The sequence below is a fragment of the Falco cherrug genome, chromosome 8 (genome assembly GCF_023634085.1).
Source record: "Falco cherrug isolate bFalChe1 chromosome 8, bFalChe1.pri, whole genome shotgun sequence".
Taxonomy (NCBI): Eukaryota; Metazoa; Chordata; class Aves; order Falconiformes; family Falconidae; genus Falco; species Falco cherrug.
The window spans coordinates 16,491,393-16,505,075 of record NC_073704.1 but is presented as its reverse complement, the minus strand read 5'-3'; the positions used below and the strand labels follow the sequence as shown (position 1 = coordinate 16,505,075).

The 13,683-nt window shown below is 41.4% G+C and overlaps 1 protein-coding gene across 5 annotated transcripts in view; it reads left to right on the top strand.

Annotated features, from left to right (window-relative positions):
- The window catches only part of ITPRID2 (ITPR interacting domain containing 2), a 53,600-nt gene that overhangs the window by 20,340 nt on the left and 19,577 nt on the right, over nt 1-13,683 (top strand). For all 5 annotated transcript variants that reach the window (XR_008733658.1, XR_008733657.1, XM_055719260.1 and 2 more), the window contains 6 exons: nt 3,800-3,891; nt 6,995-8,212; nt 10,642-10,722; nt 11,135-11,262; nt 12,289-12,439; nt 13,592-13,657. Coding sequence is in view for 3 of the 5 variants with exons in the window: in XM_055719260.1 (XP_055575235.1) it covers nt 3,800-3,891; nt 6,995-8,212; nt 10,642-10,722; nt 11,135-11,262; nt 12,289-12,439; nt 13,592-13,657 (1,736 nt within the window). In the remaining 2 variants the exon portion in view is untranslated. The remainder of the gene's footprint in view (nt 1-3,799; nt 3,892-6,994; nt 8,213-10,641; nt 10,723-11,134; nt 11,263-12,288; nt 12,440-13,591; nt 13,658-13,683) is intronic.

Below are 13,683 nucleotides of genomic sequence, written 5' to 3'. Positions count from 1 at the left end.
AGGCATTGTAGTTTGTGAGTGTTTGGTTGCTGACATCAGTGGCTCTCTGAAATTTTGAATAGCCACAAACCCATTTCTTTTAAGGCATCTGATACTGATAGTCAAAAGCAGTGATTAATTTTGAAAATTTAGTTCTTGAAAGTGAAGAAAGCACATCATCAGCGCTTCCTGTCCTTAATATATTGTTGTATTTATAACTCTCTGTGGGTGCAGCTCCACATGAGATTGGCGATGAAGGAGTGAGAGGAAAACATTTGGAACAGATTTAGTATTTGTGGGAGTCTGTGCTTATGTGTCCAGAAGCTAGGAAATCCCCAGGGACTCTGAAGAGTTTCTGCAGCAGGACTCCCTACTAGGCTGGTTTTGGCAGTGCTGACTGGGGTGCGGGATGTGATCAGTATGGGGGAAAGGGGCAGCAGATACTTTATCCCATAATGGAATACTTTACAGCTGAGTTGAGAATGTCAGTTTATTAATCTCATGAAATGCAAAGTGCATTAGAGCTTTGCCAATACTGCAGGTACAAGAAACGCAGATGTTACTAAAGCTTCACGGGCAGTTTCCATGTATTTCTCCTCCTCTTCTGTGTGAGCAGTCATGTGATGCAGAAACTGTAAGACAAGCACCTGACAGGACTGTGTGGATTGGTGAGACTGACAGTCCACTGGCAGCTGAGTATTATTTTACAATAGATGAATTGTTCTGTTATTTGATAGCGATTCTTTGATAAGTCTGTGCTCTCATGTTTTGTAAAATTCAGGTGTGTTTCTTCATCATCTGTTCTTGTTCAGATCTTTGTCAGCTTATTTGATGTATTTCTGAATACCCACAGTTCTCTGGCATGTATTCAATGCCTAAATATATTTTGATTTTTTTAATACAGCTTAAAACAATAATCCAAGGGGCGTTTTCATTTGTGCTCTGTTTAACTGGAATGTGAGTTTTGTTCATCTCGGCTGGTTCCTTCTCCCACACTTTCCTTGTTATGCTGTCTCTGGCCTTCTCCCACTAGTTCAGAAGATCTCCTCTACGTAGTGGTAACAGCTTTGGGCTGCAAGGTTGGCATCGTGTGGTGACCTTTTTGCGGAAGGTACAATTGCCTTGGTGGGGGGTACACAGGGCAAGGGATGATCGCAGGTTAGCCCCTACAACCCAGCCTTTTGGTGCTGGGTTTTCTGCATTCAAGGTGAAGAGAGGGGAGCCATATCTTATCACAACCTCTTTCTCTTAAGACTCTCCATTGCCAGGTGGCATTCTAATAGAGATCTGAATGTAACTCTTTAGCTTTTTTAAAAAATGCTTTTGTGCTTTCCTCTCGTTTGCTTGAATCTGAGAGATGTCCAGGTGCCATGGGGCAGGCTGCACATCTGGGTCAGCAGTTGACAAAGAGGGTGGATACCATTATGTGTCAGTATATCCCAATGTACTAGTTTGTATTTACAGTCTTTACAGAGCCAGAATTTCATTTTGCTACTGAAGTAACAGAGATTCCTGTTTAAAAGTTTTTACTGCATTTACATGATAGTGGTATAGTGGAGAACTCTGATAACTTGCAAGAGACAAGAGTAAGATGTGGTAAAAGGCAACTATTCATACTTACAAGAAAGGTCTTCTCTGATTTACTTTAGACAAAAAAAAAATAAATCTTAGCAGCTCTGCAACACAGAAAGCAAGGGATGACTGTATTAAGGGGATGTCTCGGGTGGAACCCAGGCAGTTTGGATCTGTACATGCTGTGCCTGTTATCTCTTGCCACAGATAAAGATGACGAGGCAGATACGAGTGCCTCTGTTCTAGGCTGACCACTTGACTGGCAGTATCTGTCATGTAAGGCTGTCGAAGTATGTGTGTAAATAACAAATGTTACAGAAAATGATCTGAAACACTGGTTTTTACTTTATTACTGTGTCTGTGAGGAGACCAAGAGTTGATTTCAGGAGACATTTATGTGTGTATGTGTGTCTGCATCTATCTATCTGTCTAGCTCTGTATTTTATTTTTTTTTATATATACCTGAAAAGGAAATATTGACTAAGAAGGAAATAGAATATTTTTCTTGAGTAGTAATAAACTTCATGCAGATGAAACCAGATGCCAACACACGCACTGGTGAATTGCTTTATCTGAACTAGTTGGAATCTGTCACCTGTGGCTAAAGCTTTCACCAACAGTGCTTTTTCCTTTTAAATTAAAATTCACCAAATAGGAAAAGAGACAGAGAGGAGGCCAAAGTAGGTGACTTCACATTGGAGGAGATGGCAGCTTCCCACCAGCCTCAGCTGTTGTGGCAAGCTGTTCATGGCATGCTCTTTCAGCCGTATTAATTGTATCGGGCAGTTAATAAGAGCTAGTCCAGTTCTCAGGGAAGTAATTTCCATTGTCTGTACTGGGAGCTGGGTGGGGATGTCTGTCTTGAGGTAGAAAAGTTGTTTATCATCGCAGGATATTGTGGCTACCATGATAACAGAGCAGCAACACAGTTTGAAAGGCACTCCCTAAAAGCTGTGTGAAATCACTGATACAGAAGGTTAATGGGCAGTTTGCCTCTCCTGGTGCTCACAAACTTCAAGGCCTGTGCAGGCTTTTATTTCTGCATTAGTGAAATGTTCATCAAAATTTATACTAAAAAATACTAGTTCTGAATATCCAGCAGTTTCAAAACAGTTTTCATAATGCATTCCAATGCATTGAGCTGTGAACTGGGATTAATTATATGATGACAGGTAAGTGGTTGAAGGAATGTGGGGCAAAATTCTGCCTCGAGCCTCCGAGAAGGCAGCAGCAAGCTCTTACCCTAGGTTGAGGGGGAGACAGGGCTCTGGGGCTACAGGCCATTGTGGTCTCATCCCATCTGCATTGGTCTCATCCCATTTTACACTTCTGCTGAGAGCTACAGTTGAGATGCGGTTGTTGCCCATGCTGCCAACTGGCTAAGCAAAACGTTTATGGTGCTGTAAGGTAAACCCTACACTTGCTGGGTGCCTCCTGTGTCTAGTCAGGAACAATATATCTGTAGTACTGCACTGCAGGGCTTACTGACATCTTGAAAAGCAGCTTTGTGGATATAGTGCTTGCACCAGAGGAAACCACTCCTGGGTAGCACCAATGATTTTAGAGCCTCTTTAGGCTATTTTAACACTTACCTAATGTAAGTAAAGGAACAAGCAGGAGGATCTTATATTGCTTGTATGAAATGAGCGCTGGGAACGTGCTTTGGCAGATTGCCTGTTGATGTGTCAGAGATGTTTTGTATTTGTCCACCAAAAGAGCAGTGGACCATCTCTGGCTGTTTGCAGAGCCCTGTGCATTGCCCTCTCTGCTCATGTGATGCCGTTCCTCTGGGTGTGCAGGGTGGTGTAGCCTGGCAGAAGACCAGTGATCTCCTTTATCTCCATGATCAGGAGGGGTGGTGAATCTGTACGTGTCAATACAGAAGCAGCTCTTCCACTGCCTGCATGTGAATTAACCAGTGATTCAGTTTTGCGGAAGGAAAACTTCAGCAGTGGCCACATCTGCAGAGTGGAGTTTTTTCCACATCACAGGAAAGAAAAATGTAAAAGATGGTTCCTCCTCCACCGCTGCTTGAAGTTTCACAAGTAGGGCTTTGCATGAGAAGAGGTTTTGCTTGAAACAAACAAGTTGTTTCTCTGTATTGTTCAAAGTGAAACTTGAAAAGGAATTGTGTTATCCACTTAATGTTACTTTGATGTAAAAGGAAAGCATGTATTGAATGTGATTGGGCTTGAAAGGTTGTGATTTGCTAAGGTAATTATGATTGGGTTTTACTTGTTTTAAACAGATCAGCTGTTACGGTCTGCGAGTCAGCACTCTGACAGCAGTGGCTTTGCTGAGGACTCCTCCACAGATTGTTCTCCATTTAATCAGCTTCAGGTAAGGTTCTCATACTGTGGATGAAATATTACCAATTTTTGTGGGACAGCAGGGACCTGGGGAGGGCCGGAGGGATGTTGATGTTTGGCTGCTATCATGACCATCAGTCTAGATCCTACAAAACTTTTAATTTTCAGAGCTGGATCTTCTGAGTCCCTTGCAGAACTGTGCTAAAATTTAAAAGCCTTTCTGGTAGGATAATCTGGGTGTACTTGGGCCAGGAATAAGCACTAACTTCAGTATGTCTTGTTTGATGTTTCTGATGTGTTTTTTCGTACTGATAGGCTCCAGAATCATAGTGTGTTCCTCTCACAGCTTCAGTGGGTAAAGATTAAAGTTATGAAAGATTATAGGTTTTCTTCTGATCATTTAATTTCTTGTACCATTTTTACCTTCCTGCTCTTCCCCGCCCACCATTTTTCTTTTTTTTTTTTCTTTAGTTAGCAGCAAGCAGAAAGTGAAAACAATTTTGTTCTAACTTTACTGTGAAAGTGTACTAATGTTTAGTTGATCTTGAGCTCCCATGCTCTTTCTAGTTCCAATTCCTTTGATCTTGGTCTCAGAACTTGTTGTGATACTGACCAAAGACCGCGTGTCTTAGGGGAGGCTTTTGTTCCAGCACGGTGTTCAGGTGTCTGCCCAGTACACACATTTATGCAGTGCTGTACCTGCTATTTAGGAGAGGTGTTCCCTTGCCTCTCCTAAAACATTCTCACAGTAATAACCAGGATTTGGTTGGCGTGTCAGTCAGCCAGAGAAAAGTCTTGAGCCGGATCCTGGCCTCAAGGCCATCGGTTAGCTGTCTGGGACATAAACGAGAGAAATACAAAGACGGGATTCTGGGTATCACCAGTAATTTCATTTCTGTGGCTTGCAGCTGCTGAACTTTCTTTTATGCTACTGTATGGTTTTTTCCTTATGGCATACCAAACGTTTTAAAAGCTATTTCACACTTACTAGGAAGAGATTCCCACCCACCCCAACCATCAATGCTGCTTTTCCATTTTGGTACTGTATTCTGTGCTTTCCAGTTTAGTAGTTTTTGAACTGAGTACCAAAATGAAAGCCAAGACAGCGCTAGAATTTGCATCTCCCTTAAACGTCAGCTTACGTTTTCCAAGAGCAGGAGAGTGAATAAAGGAAATCGTGAGCCTGGGTCTCTGTAATGAGCATAACAGTTCGAGGTACTGATTCTGCTGTCTGCTAAACTGGGACTGCACTGAAGTTAACAGGCATGTTAGAAAGTGACTCAGGTTAGAGTTACTCACTCCTGATCTTTATGTTGGTTGCAATCTGATTAAGAGTCTATTAACAACATGTTGCAACTAAGTGCCCCTTCACTGGAAGGCAGACTGGTGGAGTTTGTGTTGGCTGTAAAGGGATGAGATTTTTCTGCTTGCTGTTGTGCTGTTTTGAAAAGAGGTATTGAGACTGCACAAGGTTTGTGCCATGGAGTTGCTAGGATCTCTTCTGCCACCTTCACTGCTTTATTCAGACCAGTGGCTGAGCTGAATTCAGAAAATACGGGTAAATGATGAGTCTAGGGGAAATGAGAACTTGGCAGCTAGTGAAGAGAATCTGTGAAAAGATGAAGGGGATACAGAGGGGTGTATATTGTTTCTTAAAAGCATGGTAAGTTAGTGCCATCTACTGTTAAATAATTGACTCTGGCAGCCGTAGCATTCCTCTGAAACTCAGGAGAAAACTCAAAAACTGGAACCATGTTGGCTTTCATCCCTGAACATCCAAAATAAAGATTTCTAAGTGAGGTTTTGGCATTGAGATGGAATATTCTGCAGGGAAGTTTCGTGCTACCGAAGTGGCTAGAAGAATTCTCCATCCAAGTTCTTGAAGTTTTGCTTGCCTGACTTGTAAGTGAGCAATGTGATGGAGGATTAGAGACAGATATGCACACTTGTAGCACACCTGATTACATCTAGACATTACAATCTTTTGTTCTTCGATACCTTTGATTTGAAAGAGTCAGAATCTGCACAGTCTTCCTTATGAAATTGTGGCTGTGCCAGTGAGTGCAATGTTAAATATGTACATATGAAGATGGACCTTTATGACTGAAATCTTCTAGATGGTTGGAGAAGGAACTATTGCCCGACATACACCACAAATAATCTCTCAAGAAGGAACTAATATTTAATATCCTAATGGCAGTGAGAGCTGCAGAAATTAGAGATGGGAAAAGCTTCTCTAAATTTCTAGTTTGTGCGTCAGCTATGGTAAACTTCTAAGACTGTACTTTACAGCACAAACTCTTATGAAAATGTCTTCTCTGCTTGCAAATATACCAGTGAATCTGGCCAGCCTAAAGAATATCCTTTACAACCTGTAGGACTCTTTTTTTCGCTTTCTCATAGATGCTTTTCCTGCTATTTGTTACCTATTAAATTAGCAGCTCCCTCATACATGTGCTCTGTTTTAAACTGTGATTTAGAATGAAAAGGGGAAGAAGTAGTAGGAGAAAGGAAGGAAGGATGGGCGTAATGGTACTGGACGCAGTCTTCAATAGAGACGTGAGATTCTCAGTTAGACAGTTCTGTGACTTAAAACAGGTTGAGCATTATGGGCAGACTTGTTTCCCCGTTCTTAGTGTTGTCTTGTGACACTAGTTTCACTATGGTCTGCAGTTCTCCTCACTTCTCTGTATGCATTCCCTAAAACCACCCTGTGTTGCAGCACTGATTGTGAGCCTTTATATACGGGAGATGCCATGTACTGCCACCCTGCTATCGCTTTGTCATTGCTACCTAAAATACTAGCATTTTACTCTTTTTACTCTTAGTGTGCTACTGCTTATATTCTTCTGGCAGTAAAGAGTTTATTGTCAAAGTAAAGAAATGTGTGAATAGTTTGCTTTTTGTTTTTTAAAAAAAACCTCCTTTTGGTGTTGTATTTCAATATGCTTCTAACCTATCTGATACTATGATTTCTTTGTTCTCCTTCACTGTTTTTCTTGCACCTGCATTATTCTTTCAGCTCCCCACCACAATGCCCAATGAATATGGACTTGGACTTGGCCTGACGTCTGAGAAGGCAGTGGTTGAGTGTCCAGTATGTTCACCCCTTTGCTGGCTCATATCTTTCCTAGGTTCAGGAGTCTTTGCAAGGCATGGGAAGCAGTGCTGACAGCTGTGACAGTGAGACAACGGTGACGTCGCATAGTGAGGAACAGAAGACACCGATAGCCAAAGAACTGCCCTGTTTCAATAAGTTTCAGGAGGAGGAAGAAGATGATGAGGATGATGAGGATGACGAAGAGGATATTATCTCCCAAGTAGAGAGACAAAAGGTAGGGGCACCTTCTCAGAACAGAAGGAACGAAGATAGAAAAAGTATTGACTATGAAATGGAACAAAATCAAGGACGAGAAAGCAAGTCATCTCATATGTCAGAGACAGTGCAAGGAGAGGTCAGCTCTAAAGAGGAAGACATTTCCAGAGAGCAAAAAGAATTGGAACTGCTGGAGGAAGGCAGTGTGTTTGAGTTTCCTCAGTACCACACACACCATATCCTCAAGTCTTTGGAGTCTCTGGAAGGTGGCAGTTCCTCCCCATCGTCTGTGGACAGGGTTCACGTCGCCTTGCAAAGAGCCGAGATGAGGATCATCAGCACATCTGATTCTAGGGCCGGATGCACTCTACCCAAGTCAAAAGATCTCCTGAGGAAGCAGAGACTCTGGTTTGCTGAATCGGGCTATCCTCTAAGGCGGTCTCAGTCTCTCCCATCTGCATTGCTGAATCCAGTTAAAGTGGTGTCGTCTGTGAATGTCCAGTTAACTCCAGGAAAGGAGACTCTGTGCAGTCCTCCTTCTTTCACCTACAAGTACACACGTGTGGAGGAAGATGAGAAAGTGACAGCTGAGAATGACAAAAGTGAGGGTGAGGCAGCCGTTAGCCAGCCAGTGTGTAAATCCACGCTGTTCATTGCGCCATCGTCCTCCAAGAAAGAGGTCCCCCCGACTGGGCCCAGCAGGCTGTTTGAGGAGCCCAGTCCCACCAGGGTACAGAGCTGCCCGCTGCACACACCGGCACACATGTCCCAGTCGACCTGCTCCCTCCACTCCCTCCCTGCCGAGTGGCAGGACAGACCGCTCTGCGAGCATGTGAGGACGCTGAGCACCCACAGTGTCCCAAGCATCTCTGGCTCTTCCTTCGGTGCCTTGCTGTCCCCCTTCAGCTGCCCCTTCTCCCCAAGGCATGCTGGATTTCCTCATCGACCTCATGCCATCAACCCGCCCTCTACCGTGGAGATGCAGCTGCGCAGAGTCCTACACGACATCAGAAACTCTCTGCAGAACCTGTCACAGGTAAGAGGAAGCCAAATTTTGCCGACGGGCAAAAGGGCTTCTGATTTTAAACTTAGAAAACCAAGATGTTAACCTGAATATTCCTTTGCATAGTGCAACAGATCAGGAAAAAAATGACATTTTGTGGGAGTTTGATTTGCTGATGGTTTAGGAACTTCTGTTTAAAGTGGCAAATTATCATCTTTCCAGTGCTCCGCTATTTTTGCATTTGATATTTTCTTGTTGCAGTTGACAGTTGACCCAGATTGATGATTTTTTTTCTTTTTTTTTTTTTTTTTTACTTTTGTGGATATTCTTGGGTGGGAGGGAGGAACAGTGTATGCTTTATCAGCTATTATTTTACGATAAGTGTCGTTAGCTTTAGATTTGAAAATAAATATTGGCAGTCCTTTGATGTCTGTTGTCTTTTTAACATACTTCACATCCAACTGATAAAAATGTATTTTTTTCATTGCAAGTCCAATGGCTTCACTAATGATGTCAGTGACGATTGATCCCTATGTGTTTCTGTGCTGTTATATACCAGTCTTTTGCACTTTCAACTCTGGAGCTAGCCAACATGTTCCTGATGTCATCAGTCATTTATTAAGAATCCGTTTTGTCAGAGCATGTGAAATTCTGTCCATCTCATCACTTAGAAAATAAATGCTTTAAAATGCAAGCACTTTTTTTTTTTTTTTTTTTTTTTTTTTACCAGTTTCTGCCACACCTTTTGCTCTTTCCCTCCTAATTGCCAGCTCTCTCTCTTCTGCCATCCCTCTACTGCCGCTCTCTTCGGAGGTGATCAAATTTAGGAGCCTGCAAGCTGCTGCTGGAGGCTATGTGGGCAGAGCAGTTGCAGGCTCTGCTTGCTTATATAGGAATACATGAAGACTATGCAGTTGTAGAACCTCAACAATCTCTGCGGGTTTTATGTGAGTGCAAACCTGCGTAGGCTGTAGTGAGCTTTTCTAGACCCCTGCTGTATTTTGGCACTTGTCAAAAGTTGCAGGCTAGTCCAGCGTGGCTTTGGTTATATCAGCTGGCCCTGCTCCTCAGTATGAGCTTTGGTACTGTGACCAGTTCTGCAGTGGAAAACTGCAGTCAACTGTGTTTTAAGTCAGCCACTGCTCGAGGTAGTGGACGGTGTGCCTGGCAGTAGGCGTTTGCCAAATTTAACCTTCTTTGTAAAGTTCCCTCGTATGTTCCAATTGCAGCCTTGATTTGTATAAGGTTACAGCATGCTACTGTACTTTTATGGCACATACCATACTAGAGTAAACCTACTGAAGAAGAAAAATCTGTGTTATGTACATAACTGGCTCAGGCTGGTTCAATGTAAAAAAAAAAAAAAAATAGTATCAGAGGGGATAATAACATTTCCTAGCCCACTTGTTCTGCTTCCAGCATATTTTGTCTGGATTGGTTCTGTTCTGGGGCCTTGGTCCTTCTCATTGCAGAGGTTTGTATGAAAATGTATCCCCTGGTGCTGCTTTTTTCTACAGCCAATATCGAGTTTGGCACACAGAATACTCAGCGGCTAAAGAAAAAGCTGAGGTCTTTCAAATATATGATTTTGATTTGAGGAAGGAATAAAGAGGAGTAGGTAAATCCCTGATAGAACAGGGAACAGAGAAAACTGAGAAAGGAAAAACAAAATGTCCCCTTGATGTGATCATGTTTGAGCAAAACTCATCAGGATGAATGAACATGTTTCAAATTTTCCATGATGTGTCAATAGTCCTTTGAATTCTTTCAAAATTATATTGGACAAGCTGTCTTTTGCACATTTGAAAAGGTAAATGTTTTTGCTGTTTCCGCTCTTTGTTGTGCCATGTCTTTACATGTAACAGCTTCTGAATTTTATCTCTTTGCTGCCTATGTTGATGCAGAATGCAAACAGAAATTCTTCAACGATCTTGTTTTCATGAGAGTTCATTAGCATGCAGGGGTCTTTGGGTGTAGGCAATGTAGTGAGATTAAAAAACAAAATGCACAAAAAAGCCCCAAACCTAAGAACTGAGCAAAACCCCACAACAAATGTGACTGTAATTATGGGACACAGTTTAATTTGCTTAGTTCTGGGTTTGGAGTTGTTATTTTTATCATTAGCTGAGACAATTGAGACTATTGAGTTTTCAGGCGTAAAATGCCTAGTGCATAAAAACGTAGCTTTTATTGCTACTTACTGTGTCAGACAGGATAGATTTAGTTTTTTTATCTGCAGCATGTTTGCCTTTGGTGCACATGCTTCAGTTAAGAGCTTGCACTGCCGTTTTTTAAGGTTCTCTTTTCCTGATACAATAGTTAACATAGACAGCAGAAATCACAATGCCAGAAAAGTTGTGTTATAACAGTGGCTGCTTTTCGAGTATCTGTGTGTTTGAGATGATGAGTTCATAAAAAAGATCGTTGAGTTTTCCATTTCAAATTGTTTATTGCTTCCCTAGTACCCAGTGATGAGGGGTCAGGATCTTTCAGCTGCCACCAGTTACACTGCTCAGAGATCATCCATTCTACCTCTCTACGAAGTAAGTGAACCCTGTTCACGTCATGGTGCTTAGTCAAGATAAAATACGAAGAAACATCCCGAAATGTGCCACAGATTGTGCTAACTTCAGGCAGTTCCCTATCTTTGCTGTCAAGAATAACAGATGCCTCCATCGTGCGAATAACTTTAAAAAGGAGTTTATCTAAGTACATGGAACTCCTTTCATATGTTTGCTTGCATGATACATCTAAAAATGTTGTTTTCTTGAATTATTGTGAGGTCACAACATGCAGCCTCTGTAGTATACTGACGTTGCTGAGGTTCTGCTTGACTCAAAGGGCACATCTGGGCAAATTTTAGTTATAGGATGCAGGATTTTTTTAAAATCAATTTTCCTATGTAATGCATTATGTTCTTGGTTTTGTTTTGTGTTTGTTTTTTTTTAAACCCAGAATACTTTCCAGGAGCTACAAGTGGTAAGGCGAAATCTAAACTTATTCAGAACCCAAATGATGGATTTGGAGTTGACTATGTTACGTCAACAGACAACAGTTTATCAGCACATGACAGAAGAAGAAAGGTAAAATGTTTTTTTTTTTTTTTTTAAAAAGAGAAAATATTTTGGCACTTCAGGAAATGTGTTGCTGCCCCTGAAATCAGAGCAAGAAATCTAGTAGTTTCAATTTGAACAGAGCTGGAGCTGAGTTTTTGCCAAAAACTTGTTTATTCTCTTGTTTGTATTTGTTCATTCTAGAATTTTTTTGTGTTTGTTTCTTCTAATCTCTGTTTCTCATGGTTTTTTCTTCATCCTTTCTCCAAAGTAATTTACAGCAGTACATTTTATCATAGGATACTTGAACATAGGATGGTGGGGGCAGGGGGAAGCCTTAAAGATTTTCAGCTTAGAATTCCCTCTCCCCACCTTTGTAGACGTAAATAAAGAATGAACACTGTAGCATTCAGATGCTTTTCCAACTTACAGTGGCCACTTGGCAGGCTACGGGTGGTGTTCATATCCTGGCTCTGTGTGTTTGTGCTCACCATGAGTTGCAGCAGCAGCTGCTCTGGAACAATTTTCAAAACTGCTTATATATTTGCTTTAGTTGAATCAGCTCTTGACCAATCACTTTAAAAGCAAATGTGTTTGAAATCAGTTGGCCGCCTTAGACAACAGTGCCATGGCCACAATCTAGCTGCGACTGCTTGGGAACCTAGAACCATGCAGGAGAAGTAATACGCAATTACTGTGTTGCTCTGTGTTTTTTGTTATTACTAGTTTTAAATTGGATTTGATTAGATATATATATAAATGCCGTTTTCTTCTGCTTGCATATACTTAAGCATTTAAAGCTAAAAGTTTTGGAGAATGTTCTGTGATACACTATGTAGTTTAGTTTTCTCCATGAAGTGATACATATTTGCTATAAATGGAGAAAGACTTTTCTTCCATCTAGACGTTCATCTAATTTTTCCATGAAGTGTTCCACTTTGAATTCTCTTGTGCGAAGTCCTTTACTCATGGGACTGTCCTGCTCGGTTCCCCCTTTGTGGTGTGCAGTTGAGTGCAGTGAATGCCCTTGTTCTTTTTGTGATGTACTTGATAAAGATACGAAGCTGATCAGCTACAGAGCTTGAGAAAGTCTGTCCGCATGGAGCTACAGGAGTTAGAGATGCAGTTAGAAGAACGTCTGCTTGCTTTGGAAGACCAGCTGAGAAGCCTGCACATGTCTTCACCTTACAGACCTCAGACACACATAGTAAGTATTAGTTTTGCAACATTATTATGTATTTTGTCAGTGTAATGTCAATAATTCAAAATTCTTAAAACTCTTACAGTGGGATGATATCTGGGAGATCTAATGATGCTGTGCGTATTATTAGGGGTTATATTTTATTATTTCCAGTCAGCGTTTCATCTTGGAGAAAAGGAGCGTGGAGAAAAGAATAGAAAGACTTTCTTGGTATTAATATGTATCAATACATGTCTTCTGGGGTTTTAGGTCTAAGATTTAAGACCTTTTCTGTCAGTGCTTTTTTCTTTTTCCTCATCATGATCCTGAGTTCTCCAAGTTTTGGTAAGTAGTGCTCATGTCTAAAATCCCTGGAGGATGGTGATGGTCTTACTGGAGTTTCCTTAAACTGATTTTCTTGTGAAATGAGGGCAGAGAGACAAGAAATGCACAGTGTTTCCCAAGAAATGGGGTGTGCTTCCCCTCTAGTTCTGCCAATCCATGGATCAAAAAACCCCAGGAAAATCCATTTGTCTTCTTCAGATTTTTTCTCCACTGCCTTTTGCAGCTCCTTCAGATGAACGTGTGGCTCCCTGCCAAGCAGTGGGAGAAGCTCTGCTCCCACAAACACTTCCCAGAAGCACAGGGAGGGTGATAAAAGAGACGCTTGCATATGTTTATTGGTGGCATGGTGATATACTTTCTCTTTTTTTTCACTCAGCAGAAGACTGTTCCTCATTCTTCTGCTGCAGTTCTGTCATCAGCCAAACAAAAGAAGGACAAACGAGAAGTATCATATGTTCTTCCTGGGTTTCATTCCTCTTTCTTAGCCAGTCCTCTTCTGTAAAGGCTGCACAAGCACAGGCCACATCTTCCTCTTCAGTATTTTATCATGGGAAAAAAATTGAAACCCAAGAGCAGGAAAATATGGTATTACTGTGATCCCAAGCCAAACTTGCGTTCTTTGAACCATATAAATATCTTTTTATTTGAAAATCCTTTTATAGAAGAGAGCCAGCTTTAAAAATGACTGAAATAAACTTTCTCCAACCCACTTTGTTTCCTGTTTCCAAGTTTCTGCTTTTACAGAATGTTATCTGAGACAAGGCATGTTTATATGTTAGCTTCTGACAGCTCTAAAAACATCCTTAATGCATTAAACTTGACTTTATTTTTCAGGGTATGTATGGAAGCAGAAGTGCTGATAATCTGTCATGCCCTTCTCCATTGAATGTCATTGAACCAGTAAGTAATTGTTGTGTGCCGTATGT